This window comes from Scomber japonicus, chromosome 10 (assembly GCF_027409825.1).
Source record: "Scomber japonicus isolate fScoJap1 chromosome 10, fScoJap1.pri, whole genome shotgun sequence".
In the NCBI taxonomy this organism is placed as follows: domain Eukaryota; kingdom Metazoa; phylum Chordata; class Actinopteri; order Scombriformes; family Scombridae; genus Scomber; species Scomber japonicus.
In genome coordinates this window covers 7597737-7612852 of record NC_070587.1, presented here as the reverse complement: position 1 = coordinate 7612852, position 15116 = coordinate 7597737, and the positions used below count along the sequence as shown (strand labels likewise).

General features: G+C 35.8%; 1 protein-coding gene across 1 annotated transcript; it reads right to left on the bottom strand.

Annotated features, from left to right (window-relative positions):
* Positions 1-2211: 2211 nt before the first annotated feature.
* On the bottom strand, positions 2212-10198 carry LOC128366265 (carcinoembryonic antigen-related cell adhesion molecule 6-like). The gene is made up of 7 exons (XM_053326950.1): positions 9880-10198; positions 9057-9332; positions 8324-8572; positions 3468-3570; positions 2642-2676; positions 2495-2550; positions 2212-2349 (listed from the first exon to the last, which is right to left on the bottom strand). The coding sequence occupies exons 1-7, from the start codon at positions 10196-10198 to the stop codon at positions 2212-2214; spliced, it is 1176 nt and encodes a 391-aa protein (XP_053182925.1).
* Between the last annotated feature and the right edge of the window lie 4918 nt (positions 10199-15116).

The window sequence follows — 15116 nt, the reverse complement described above, 5'->3', positions numbered from 1 at the left end:
TACATCATGCTTTCTACAATTGTTTTTTGTCCTCTAAATGGGATTTCTGATCATAATCTCATTATATGCTTTACAGTAGCTCATTCTCTTGTTGTATTAGTCTCTGCTCTTCAAGTTGAACGTTAGCTGCATTTCTGTTCTTATATCTGAGAGATGTGTGTCTGATGTTGTGATTTGAAAAGACTGCCACTCCCTACAGACTGCATTTGTCTTATCTTCTGCATCTATTTCCTGTCACGAAAGCACTAGAAACCAATGATTCTGTAGGGTGAAAAATGCAGAACTTTATTCAATCAGTAGCCACAAACTAAAGATTATGTTCTACAGAATATGTTGAGACAGTTTCATGACTCTGCAGTCATTTCTGTCTACATGACTGAATTATCCTAAAAGCACAAAAACACTGATTGTAATCACATTTCTTTAGCACAGACTTTCACACAACACAACCAAAACATCAAAAGAATTACATATAAGTTAACATTTTTATACAGTGAAAAACATATAAAGTGAAAAAACAGATTTTATATAACATGTTCTGGCAGTGCAGAGAGAGTTTGGGAGGCATGATCTCACACCTACAAAACACTGCCACTGCCAGGAAGTGTGAGTGATGAACCATACTTTGTCACCTTCTTAAACAATGCAAACTCAGACTGCAACATCTGTGTGTTTGATGTTCTGCACAACAGACTGAAAGCACACTGGACAAGATAAAATGCTACTGCAGTACAACTGGTATGTGTGCCAACTGGAATACATACTGTTTGTACTACATTACCACATTCTTCTCTTTTCTTTAAAGCTGCTGTGGTTTAAGGAAATAGGCAGTGTTAGGAAAGATAAGTGAGTCCTGCCTTCCTCTTTGACTCAAAATAAAACTCACAGGCAAATACTGACTAGAAAAACCATTGTTTCGTAACATGACGTAATTTAGTTGAGAAACATTAAAGTAAAATATAAATCTAGACATTTCACTTTCTTGCTGAAAAGGAAAAGCTGGGTGTCACTTTAAGCCCCTCACCATCGCCAACTCTTGCTATCATTGACATGGCATAAAGTCCTGACTGGCCTTTGCATTTAGTTCCCTTTGGACTGTGTAATTTACATATTTGTCTTCCTTTCCTATGTTTCTTCCTCCTTTTAATGGTTAGCAAAGGAGAAAATGTGTGTACTGGACTACCTGTGGAGGGATTGGAACTGTGTACTGGTGACGGTCAAAATTGGGAGCCAGATAAATGTTTCGCCATAGGCAACTATAACTGGGTCTGTCTCTATTACATGATGTTATCTCCTGCAGAAAGACATACCAATTGTTGGGTTACATACAGGCGCAGAAATGTTTATGTCCCTTTTTCCAGAGCGGTAGAGATAGTTGCTGTGAGCTGTAAGCATGCACAGTCAAGGTTTCTGCTTGTACTCTTCCTCTTTGCAACATTTAGAACTAAAAACAACATCAAATGTGTCCATTTGTTGTTATGTCGACCAGTTTTTATTGAGGAATAACACCGCTCACTCTTTTCTATCTTCTTCCTGCTGTGACTGGGCCTATGGAGAAACACTTTATACTGCAGGATCATGAACAAAGGTTAGGTTTTATTTTAGAATAAAACTATCTTACCTTTTTCAGTGAGCTTTGCTTGTACAAGTGTATAAACTCTCTTAAATGCCTGAACTTGTGGATAATCGCTCCTTTCAACCTGACACTCATTTCATCTCTAAAGGAAGTGCATATTTGTGAAATGTGATTATTAGCACAATCATAAACTGCCATATAAGGTTCTATGAAAGGCAATGTGTCTCAGCTTTCCACGTGAGATGGGATCACCCGAGAAGCATTTTTAAACTCCAAATTAATTCAGACTAGAACATGATCATTTTAAGTCAACTGTTTCTCCCCAGTGAAGAAAGGTAGAGATCATCTATTAATGACATGCATTGACAGCTCTGGACCACTAGATTTCCTTCATACGTCATTAAAAATTCAAAGTATTAGAAAATTGATGAATGCCACAAATGTTTTTACTGCAAATCATTTGTATGTGCATCTTAAGAACAAATCTGTTTACATTATTTCATTGATAGAAGTCAGGATGTGACATACATTTCACTAAATGACAGCAAAAAGATGGTAAATGCAACTTACAGCAGCTTTTTAAAAAAAAAACATCAACAAGCATAAGAAATCACTTAAACATACATCTCCTAATCTCATTTGGGCTGTGGACGCATAACTATGACCTCAGAGTATGTGACATCATCAGCATGCATGGTCTCTGTGTGTTTGTCATTGAATAAAGCAGTAACCTCTCTGGATGGTTCAAACTTGACATCAGAGTAGACCACATCCTATGAGAAAGCGTGAGAGAAAGGGTTGAGGTGGAGACTCTGTTGCTCAATGTTATCATCACAATCATTATGTTGCAACAGCAACAGTGAAACTTCATCTGACTAAAACGTATTTAACTGAACTTCAAACCAGCTCTGAGCTCACCTCATCTCTGTTGAGAACAGATAGCCTGGCCACATCCATCACAGGACCATCTTTATCTGAAAGACAAACTTCAGTCAAGGGAACTGAAACACACACAGGTGCTGTTTGGAAATAGAGTGAAGAGAAACTGGTGCAATGTGCTCTCACCAATGTAGACACGGTGCCTGACTGCAGAGTCACGTCTGAATAAAGGAAACAAAACTGAGATTAGTTCCTCCTTGAAACCCTTTTTGGGACTCAATCAGTTAATGATTGTGTTATAATGAAACAAGGGTTTTTTTCTCTTTAAATCTTAGATGGACTGAATGTACACTGGACTTGCACTTAATTTTACAGCTATTAATATAAAAAACATATTTGCAATAAAAGTATTACCTTAGTAGGGTTATGACAAGTTAAAAGTTAAATTAATAGGACACATGTTTGGGACAATATTTTAAAATGTGTAGTTCAATACACACATTAAAATATGAAATAATTTCATATTCCATCACGATTTGTGTACATGACAAAATATCCGGTTTATTTTACATATACATATCAAAGATCATGTTAAAAATCCTCCTCCTCTATCCAGCATTTGCAGGGCAGATTTATTTAATTTTAAAAATGTGTATTAAAATAGATGATTACTCTTATGATATTATCTTGGTTCTGGGAAGAGGGTTTTTATTATAGCTTTTACACTCCCACATAAGATGCATATCACACCCACACACAGACTTCAGGTCATGGTCACTTTTGGGGACATTACTACATACTTTCTTACATTAACTTCCTGGAAACTTATCTAACCACTAACCAAGAAATCAACTTTTTCTCAATTTGAGACACATCTTTTGTCCCCATTTGGACAAGCCGTCCCCAGTTTACTGCTCGTAAGTCTGAAATTTGTCCCTGAAAGTAGACTATGACACACACACACACACACACACACACACACACACACACACACACACACACACACACACACCTTCTCGTGAAGATGAGGTATGCTGTGGCCGCCATGATCACTAACAGCAGCATGACAGTGATCACTATAGCAGCAACCACTCCTGATGATAACGGTATCTGTTCTGGGGAGGGAAGCATGACTGTGATTAAACCCGGTGTGTGTCAAACCTCACAGACATCAAATTAGTGTAAGCATAAATTCATTCATTGCTGTATATAAGAATCAGATGTGGTGTATTTATTTTTAGGTACAATAAATGAGCAATATAATTGGTACAGTGCAGAGATATTTTAAGCATATTTTAAATGAAGGAATCTAATCACACCATGCATCGCATATTTTTATCATGGTGGCATCAATTCACTTTTGACTTTCTAATCAGTTTCAGACGCTGGTCCAAGTTTCTAACCTGCTATAACATCAGACTGCAATACTGATACACGCTGATTGAACTGTCACTACATCATCATAATTTGGTAGCAGTTTGTGTCAAGTGTTATTTGAGACACAGAAAAGCTTCAAAGCTTCACATTTTGCATTTTTTCTTTGAAAAATGTCTCAAAATGATTATTAGATCATGAAAATAGTTGCCAATTAATTTTCTGTCAATCGACTTAACTTGGTTACATTGACTGGAAATCGCTCCAGTGATATGTAACTATTCTTACTTACCTTGAACAACAAGTTTGGTGGTTCCTTCAAATAAACCACTGGGAAAGACTGTAATGCTGCAGCTGTACGAGCCTGCATCTGCCTTATTCACATTTTTAATGATCAGAGATTGTTCTGTAAGCTCCACTCTATCCTTCAGAAAAGTGTCAGGAATACTCATTCCATGTTGGCTATTAAAAACAAGAATGAGGTTTTTCTCTCCTTCTGGTGTGTGGAAGTCCCACTGAAATTGTGTAATATTGTTCATTTGTGATCCTTGGATGAATTGGCACGGCAGTGTGACATCATGCTTGAGGTATCCTGTCACTTTAGGCTGGAATTGGACTTTTTGTGCCTCAAGAGCTGCCAAACAACGTGGTGATATGGTGACAAGGGGAAGAGAAAGACAGATGAAATGGAAATTAAATGTACAGTCTTAGTTTGGTTGCACTCTTTGACTGACTGGTATTTTTTTGTAGTAAATATAAACATATTTCAGAGTCGACAGCTCTGATTATATTGTAACTCACATCATAAAATATATTTGCAATAATAGAGGAACAGTGTGCTAACAAAGAAGTGGGCTCAAAAATATGTTAGTAAGTGTATAGCTTTGTGTTGAAGGCAAGTTTCAGTGAATGTCTAAAAAAGTCACTTAATATGATTTTATAACAATATTTATCAACTAGCAGGTGTTACACACAGCAGCCCACTGCACAGAGTTTTTTGTCTTACCTTTGAATGACGTGATGTAAATCAACAGCAGTATGTAATGAGATTTGCTGCAATTCTTCATTGTGCACACCTACATGGGGTAGACAAAAACACCTTACAGTACAATATAATAGTTCCCTATTTATACACAGCCGAATACATCGATTTAGGAAGTTACGGCAGTAAATCAGTATTATAAAGTGAGTCACATTCAGTGGTGGAATAACTAAGAACATTTATTTAAGTACTGGACTTAAACACATTTTTACTTTACATTAATATTTTCATTTTATTCTACTTACTGTAATAACTCTACTCCAAGAGGGACATTTTGTAGTTTTTACTCCACTGCGTTTATTTGACAACTTTAGTTACTGGTTACTTTTTAGATTATCATTTTACATAAAATAACATGATGATGATCTTATAAATAACACTGCATGGTAAGATGTTAATCCAGTGGTTCTCAAACATTTCGGCTTGTGGGCCCTTAACCAGTGTGTATTTGTGTTTCTTTGACATTAGATATTTGCAGTTCTACCAAAGAAACACTTCACCTCCTATGGTTTCAAATAAATAACATTTTAAAGCCCAAATAAGTAAAACACGCCAATATTTGCATTTTTTATGCAAATATTGGACCTTTAAAAAAATAATTGGTCCACATGTATGCAGTAGAACTATGTTTTAACTATGTTCTAACCCTTAATCTATCAACCCTTGATAAGATGTATCTTATGACCCTAATAAAGCAGTTTAAACGAGCTCAATGTCCAGCAGCTACAACAATATAATGCTGAATCTGATTATGCATTGATACATTAATAAATATATTTCATATCAAGGCTTGAATATATTCAAAACCAACACTTTTACTTTAATAGACTACTTTTAGTAAATTCAGTGGGTAATACTTGAATACTTTTATTTAGGTACATTTTAAATGCAGTATGGTTAAACTGTGGATTTGATTGTTTCACTTAAATAATGTATCCGAGTACTTCTTCCACCACTGGTCACGTTAAGTTAAAGCAGCGTTCAAGTCAACATTACAAAGGCAACTTACAAAGATGCAGATCCGTCCAGCTGATCAGTCGAACAAACACCTAGTGGCACCGGGTCCCAGAAAACTGCCAAACAGAAAAAAATGATCATTTACAAAGAGGAACAAACTGTTTACTGTCAACTCCTCACCAACAGTGACTCAAACACACGTGATATTTGCTTCAACGCTGCAATAATCGAGCTGCCTCAGATCCACCAGCACTGTATATTATTAACTAAATATGTATAATGAGTGTCTGATTCTGTGTGCTGTTCGCTTCCCTGCACGTTTCTGAAGATGTAATAACCGCTTATTAAAAACACACCTGTGACATAAAACAAGCGAGTCTAATAAGTAATTAAAATAACTTGCCCAAGAAAGAGAAGAACATTGTTGTTGTGGCTTCGTCAAGAGGTATATTTCATGTATCAGTTGTTCTTTCTAATAATAATATCTTAATCAAAACTTTAATGTTCCGATGGTTCCTGTTTAGTTTGTTCAAGTCTGAAAATTCAGATGTCAGCAGTCTGCACGATTCACTGCCGCTGATTACTTCTAGAGAGAAACACTGACCTCATGTGGTCAAATGATGATGGTGTCCTCTATACAGCAGTGGTTCACAAACCTCGGTCCAGATACGTTCATCATTTACGTTCACTATTCCATCTATAAGTAACAGTAAAGTGAAGATGTCTCCAGAAACTTAAAGTATTAGTTCACCCTGATCACAAAACAACAAATAAAACAAAAAATAATAAAACAAACAAAAAAAACAACAAAAAAAAAAAACAAAAAAAAAAACGCCCTCAAACATATTTTCTCAGTTACTTCTAATTGGTACTTAGCCATGCAAATAGCTTTGATCAGTCACTCAAATAATTCAGCAGACTTGTTGCAGAGGAATCAATCAATGGGCAGAATAAAGATTTAAATGTATTGCATGCTGTAAATAGGAATTATACATCATTATGTACATGTTGCACAATAGAATATGGTATGCCACAATATGACTGCATACAATAACTTGCACAAATACACAAGCTGTGGTATTTGATTTCATCACATCACATTACTTCAAAGAATTTCAAAATCGGTTTGATTATTAGAGACAGAAACAGGAAGAGAAATAAGAGAAGTGCCACAGTCAGAGTTGCTATCACAATGTTTGTACAACGGTGATGCAACAGTGAAGCAACGCTGCTGAACTTTTTGTAACCCAGATTAATTCACTGAATATGAGTAACAATGGATTTAGAAAAAAAATGCCTTATGTTTGCAACAACAGCTTCCTGGAGAAGCAGGGACACCTACAGCAATGTGATCATATTAATGTCACTGTCTGGTCACAAACAAAGGCTGCCAGACATACTTTTATTCAATTCTTTATTTGAACAGGAAGTCTCGTTGTATCAGGATCTCTTTTTAAAGGGTGGTCTTTTTACACAGAAATGAACACACAGATAATTCACAGACATAGATTACACTTTTTTCACAATTAAGAAACATTTGAAAATCTCTAAGTGAAAGAGAGTGTAACCATTTTTATGCAGCATGTTTTAACCCACTTTTTCCAAGTTCAGTGTGAGCATGAAGTACATTTAATGTTAAAATATCCTGCGATCTGTCATCGTAATGTATTTAAATGTAACCAGGGAGCAATGACAAGTAAGCAGTTTTTGCAGTAGAGCCTTGTAAATACACAATATAGCAAAACAAACAAACAAACAAACAAACAAACAAACAAACAAACAACCAAACAAAACCCAAAACCAAATAATTGTTGACACATTTATTTGAATACTTAAGGAATAATAAGAAATGTGAATAGTACATTCAGATGATGCTAATATAAATGATAAACTAATTATAATAAAATAATTAATGTGATAATGGCAGTGTGATCTTATATTATCTGTACATTTATTTTCAAATAGATAGGTGTATTATTAAATAATGTTTTTTCAGAGTGTGAGTGTTTCCACATTGTCTCAGGAATGAGGTGACATAGAAAGTAAAGTCTCTTACTCTTCTCTCTAATATTCATTGTTTCTGTAATTTGGTTGATTTTAAAGAAGATCATCCATCATAAGCAAAACACATCAAGGAGGCAAGAACCTGTAGAGACACAGAAAGAAATTTTAGATAAATGTGGCAATTAAAATAGATATAGGAGCTTAAATGTGAATTATTGGGTATATATATTATACATTATTAAATCACCTGTCACCTCCAGCTCATTATCAGCTACATTAACCCCCTCAGGATCATTGAGCTCATCACCAGCACTGTCAGCGACCAGCAGGGAGGAGCACAGGATGCTTTATGAAGTAAGTAATTAAATAATTACCATCACTTGAAATGTCACCAGGCCTTAAAATATATGTAATAGTAACAAAATGGCCATGGTATATTAAAGACAAATGAATGCATAAATCACTGTCCATTTTCAAAGGGGAAATCTTACCTCTCAGATTCAAAACTGTGGAGTTTTCCTGCAAGGTCACCATATTTCTGGCAGTGCAGGTGTAGTTTCCTGTGTTTTTTGCCTCTAACCTCTCTATGATATACAAGGAGTTATTAACATGTGTCTCATTGCCGTTCAACATCCAGCTGAAGATTGCTGGTGGGACAGAGGCTGCTGTACATTTCAGTGTCACTTTCTGGCCAGGTGGAGCCGCTGATGGTCCAATAATTGATATGTTATGTGGTCCAACTGAACAGAGAAGAGAAATATGCAGTAGGAGCATAACATTTTTGTGAGTTTTTGTTAATTATATACTGTTATAATGTCAGATGTCTGTGTTAAACATGGTTAAAGTTCCAAAAGTTGGGGTGAATGCTCCTTTTGTAAAGTTTCCCACTTACAAGTGCTAGAATGGCCTGTTACAGAAAGTGGCTGACCTGAATAAAGAGCCGGTAAAAGAGTGTTTTGAACTTTAAATCATGCAAAGATATCCCAGTAAAGCCCCAGATTAATATAAATAAAGAGCCATAATTGTGCATAATAAGTTTTCTTTAAGCCAGAGAGTTCACTGCTCTACCTAATGCCCTTAATATGGCTAAAAAATGAGAATCACCCCAAGAAGGCCTCCTATGCATATAATTTTCACTTTAAAATGACACCCTATGATCTTTTTTGTTAGGACTAACCTTTTATGAACTACTTCAGTACTGCAGAGAGCAGTGAGTATACTCACAGTTGACAGTGAGCTTATGGGTTGCAGTCATGGTGCTGACTGGGTTGCTGACTAGACACTGGTAGATGCCGTGGTTGGAGCTGTGAACAGGTTGGATGAACACTGTTCTGTTGTCCACTGAGAAGCCGACTCTATCACTGGGATGGAGAGGACGGCCGTCTTTCATCCACACTCTTCTGCTGATGGAGCCAGAGGCCTTGCAGGTGAGGTTGGTGGAGCTTTTGTCTTCTATGAGGATGGCTGCGGGGCTGCTGATGGCGGCGTCTGTTATTAATTCTGACAGAAGAGAAAAAGTGTGAGTCCACAGGAAATGGCGATAAAAAATGATGCATTGACACAGAGAAACACAAAAGACAGTAAAAATGTCTTTATTCATTTGTATTGGTCCTGATCAAGTTAGATTTTAAATTGGCTACCCAGGAAACACTTCCATGTCACTTTCTGTAGGTTTTCATGCCAATTCTATAAAATAAATTTAATTGAATTTTTTTTTAGTTTTTTAGTTTGTTTTTAGTTTTGTTTATTTTGGACACATTAATGTAACACAACTGGGTTTAAGCATTAGCTTAAAGTTTTTTCCAGTTGTTTAAAGACAAACTAGAACACTAGAATCTTTATTTTAACAATATCATTTATTGTCTGACATTTGTGTTTACTGTATTTTTATTATTGGCTATTGTGTCTACCATGCATTAAGAAAAATAGTTTTTATCCATTTAATTATTTTAATTTAATTTAATTATTTTTTGCCTGAACTTGTATCAATAAAATGGGCTTTGAAGACAGCGGTCATTATAGAAGAACTCTATAACAGTAAACCCACCATACACATTCAGTGTGGTCTCTCCCTGTTTCTGTGGTTCTCCTTCTGGTATTATGGTGACTTTGTACAACCCGCTGTCCTCCGGCACCAGGTTCCCAAGCTCCAGGGCCCCCGTAGCTCGATCTAATGAGATCCTGTTGGTGTATCCGGTCCCAATGATGTCAGAGTTTGAGGATGTGATGATGTTCATCCCTCTGAAGCTCCAGCTTACAGAGACAAATGGACTCTCAGGAGGTCTGAGGGTGGTAGTGAACGTGACTGTGCGTGCCACAGCTCCACTCAGAGGTCCTGGAGGTAAGATACCCTCACTCACACACATACCTAAGTAAACTGATGAAGAAAACTACTGTTAGACCAACATTGTGATGCTGCAGAAAGTGCTCTATTGTCTCAATGTTCTGCAAAATAATAAATCTTGTTTATAACACTAATACAACAGCTTATTAATTCTGATTAAAAACATTATTCTTCCATCAAAAAACATATGAATCTAAGTCTACCTGATAAAATGAGCAGCGCAGCAGTCCAGAGCATCTTCTTGTCCATGGTGAACAATACCTGATGTGATGTTGGCTCACAGTCCTCTTCAAAGTCAAAAACATAGAGAGTCTCGAGTGCTGCCGGCCTTTTATTGTCCCACACCCAAAGAAACAAGACCGACTTCAGCCTCCCACCCAGTAATGTAAATCACAAACTGTGTTTACGATACCACTGTGTACATACACCAAAATGCCTGTGGGTACACTGTATGTTCAATCAGGAGTTACCGAGGCTCAGCTTGATGGACTCTTGCTGTTGGACTAATTGGTTTTGAGGAAATTCCCTTTGATCAAACGACTGGTGGCCAGTTGTGCTGAAAGGACAACCAATTCCTAGATCCTAGTTCTAACTTGGACAACCAAACTTTAACAGAAGTTGTGATAAAAAGTCAAAGATGCAAATAAAGACCCTCTAATTCAACTGACCACCTTCTCAGGTTGCTCCACACTCCATTAGCCAGAACTGAAATAGTAATTCTGAAATGTCATTCTCATACAATGTACCTCACACTTGGAACCTGCAAAGAGCCTTAAACTTGGATTCTTTGCCAATGCTACAGCTCTTCAAAAGCCTTATTTCAGACCTTGTTTTAATTGATTGTAAATGTGTTTAACATCACTGTAGTCTTATCTGTTTGCTTCTTTTGTATTAATTCAATGAATTTATTTTCTTCAGTTTTTATTGACATTTCATTATTGTCTTGTTGCTGTTTGGTCTAAATCTTGACACCATTGTAAGTGAGGATTTCTCTCAGGTCTTTTGAGGTCAAATCAATGTGAATAAAAATGATCGTGGTTATGTTACAATATAGCTGTGAATTGAATGATTTTACTGGAGATCTTACTCTAATGGTGGCGCTAGTCACTAAATAAGTTTGATACTTTAAGTGTATCTCCATCATGCAGAATATGTTGTATATATAACTTTATATGATTTGACATTTAATTGACCAGAAGTTTATTATTGTTAACTCCAGGTAAGTCATACATCAATTAATTATATTCATCTTCTCAATTTATGTTGGATTTAATTATGTAAAACATTCTGTGTTGTGCGATCATCCTCTTCTGTCAGAACTACAGAAGCTCAAACATGCAGTATCGTTGTTTTAAAATTGAAACTTGTGTATGAATACTGATCTGTTTGGGAGGTATTCTTACATGGTTTCCTTAGATTAAGATGAGTCATTCATTAATTTTTGCCTTAATTAAGCAACATGTGTTCACTTTCATATTTTGGCCTCCAGAAAAATGATATCAGCTCCAGGACAAGAGTCAAATACAATTTTAATGAGCTGAAAAAGGTTAAATTGGAAGGTTATTGTTTCTCCAAGCAACCAAGAGTCAATTTATTATAGGTAATATAACGACAGGACATAATATAATAGGCATGAATATAAATGTTTTAGACTGTGTTCTAGGCTATGTTTATGTGTGGATGAGTCATGGTGGTAGTGGGCTGAGGGGGGAGATGTTGTGCATGAATTTTATGAGCTCTTTAGTGAGTGGTTTTGTGCCTCTTACAGGGTCATATTTGACAAGAGGCAGTCAGTCGTAGCATTCCTTGAGGAGGTGGATCAAAGACATCCAGGAGACACTCAGCCTCCATCAAACAGCTTTACAAACAGGTTGCTGTACACTTCAATGTCCACTGATACACTGAATTATAAACTATAAAAAATGGGGCATATTGCCTACAGGATTCTTCATATTCTGTCCCTTACGTTAGGGTGTATTATTGCTAATTTTTTAATAAATCTCGCTCTCATCACAGTCTGCTAAGTGCCATGCCTTTGTGTCTCTGCCTGAATGGTATGACACAAAGATAAAACCAGCGGAAACAATGAGGTATTGACAATGTGTCGTATGTGTCTATAACTCCTGACAAGTGAATGTACAGTATGGGAGGTGAAACGTCTGTCAGGGATGTGTCACCAACAGAACAATGTGCTTTTGTAAGTGCCACTCTCAAATACAAGGTCACTCAAACTCTGTGGTCTCACTGTGTACTGGGAGTGATGGAGGTAATGTGGTTCATTTGGGGCTGAGTGACTGATAAGTCACCATGCGTTCTCAATGAACAATGAAGCACCGTCTACTTGTGACCCCGAGTTGTACGATACTTTCTAAAATGTATTCAAGAAGATAAAAAGTCCAAAAAATGTCATACACATTTGCAAGGCAAAGATATTGTTACCCCCCACTTTTAGTCAAATATATGGGTTGACGCTCCAACACTGACCCAAACTATAACTCTGACAACACCCTTTAAAATAACAAAACCATTGGGTTTATTAACATGAAGACACACAAAACAACCAAGTTTTATGAAGCTGATTTTCAAAATTAGACGATGGTAAAATTAAATACATGAAGTTGAGCTCAGATTAGATTATTTGGGTAATGTCTGTAAAGGTAACCTCTAATGTAAACAGAATGTAACAGGTTAACTTCGACAGTTTACATCCAGAACCAAATCAATTTTTACAATGACTGCCGTCATTCTAGTAATAAGAAGCAATTTTAGGACTATGTGTGTCATCAGTGGATTGTCATGACAGAAATTAGATTTGATTTTTTTAGTGGATGTAGTGTTCATGGTCAACAATGACATTTTCTGTATATATTATTCACTTATGTTTATTTTCTTTTCCATAGAACAGTCTCTCTAAAATATTTAATTTCCTTCTATGCATAAATGAAGATAATCAAAAACTCTCGTGTACACCTGAGTAGCCTCGTAGCTTTCTTCAGGTATACCGGGATGTCTTTTTTTCCTTTTTAATATGTGCACAAGTGAAGAGAAAGTGGAAATTGGATTATTTTTGTTTTACAATAACCATTCATACACTATTACAAACAGTGCATGCATAAATGCACAAGCAAAAAAACATTAAAAATGATACCACTTTGCTCTGAGTCCCTTTATCCAACAGACCAACCAGCACAGTCGTAGTTACACCACAGGAGGGCAACATACTGCAGCTTTTGGCATGAAAGTGTTCTACAGATTTATATAATTATTTAAACATTTTAGTGCTTACTTTTACACGAGCCATATCTTGACAGTTGATCTATGACCACATTTGGATGTATGTGAAAGTGTAATCAATAGCTTTCAGTTGTTGTCCTCTGGAGGCACTAAGTCATGGAAAGTCAATCCTAAAATCTAACACCAATAACTTCACATAACCATTAATGTTTCTGTTATACTTTACTTTAAATCCCTCTATGTACCATTTATAAGCATTATACACTATAAAATGTAATAAATGGTTAAACATGCCTTATAAATGTAGTTATAATGCACATATTGTTATTAATTACCTATTTATGTACCATCTTGTAGTCATGGGTACCCACAGGAGTTATATGACAAATACATTGATGTGTTTTAAATGTCATTATATGTTTGTATACCGTTAAAGTAAAAGTATAAATTCAAGTACACATTTAAAGGGTATAAATACAGTTTTATTAAAATAATGTCAACATCAAAGCTTTACAGGGAAAAGTTGATACATCACAAAAGTCTTGTCTGCTAGATCATGAATAAGAAAAAAATACTTTAATTTAATTGAGGACAGTAAATTAACAGTCAAAAATAATGTCAATGTGTTTTTAAATGTATTTCTAATAGATTTCTATCATTAAAAGGACATCTTTGAGTGGAACTAACAGACTAACTAACTAGCTAACTATCTAACTAACTAGCTAACTATCTAACTAACTAACTAGCTAACTGTCTAACTATCTAACTATCTAACTATCTAACTAACTAACTAACTAACTGTCTAACTAACTAACTAACCAGCTAGCTAACTAACTAACAAGCAAGCAAACAAACAACAAAAATAGCTTGTAGCTTGTAGGTTTTCTAAAAGTCCATCAGCTAATCACTTTGTTCTTTCACTGTAATGTGAATCTACAGCTAGCAGCTCTGTAGACTCAGTGCTGCTTTGAGCTAAATAACTTACATCATATACATGTTTACATATTTACAAAGACAATGCTGACATGCTGATTTACAGCAGCAGGTATAATGTTGGCCACAGCTTGTTCACAAGCTAAACTAAGTGTTTTGATTCACTGCACAGCTGAGACTGCTGCAGGTATTTTACTATAAATCAAAGTATTTTATTTTATTTATGAATTTGACCTGATGGTGGCGCTATATGAAAAGTTAAGGATCAACAAATAAGGGACATTAATGTGTGGTGATTTCATGGACATAGTTTAAATATTTCACTCAAAACTACAAATGTGAAACTCATGTTGGTTGTAGAAGAAAAGTCAGGATGTCATCAAAGTCAACAGGATTCATCTTCTGTGAAACATGAATGTCTTTACAAAGTTTAGTGGCAATAACTGTTGAGATATTTCAGTGTGGATCAAAGACGGATGATCTGACACTGCCATCCATAAAAGACATTTGTTTTCTTGATGCTGGTGATTTTTCAATTATCTGCAAGACAAAAAACAGCTGATTAAGACAAAGAGTTGCTGTTTTGATTGACTTTATAATCCGATTAGCCACTCCAGGCCTGGTGGTGAGTAATCTTAATAGTTGACCTATCGTAGTCTTTCAGGTCTAAACCAAGAGAAATAATTTCTACTGCATAAAAAACATGATGCTCTGCTAGTCAAATTTTCTCTTTTCACTGAATCAGAATAATAAGATTAGAACTTACTGTACCA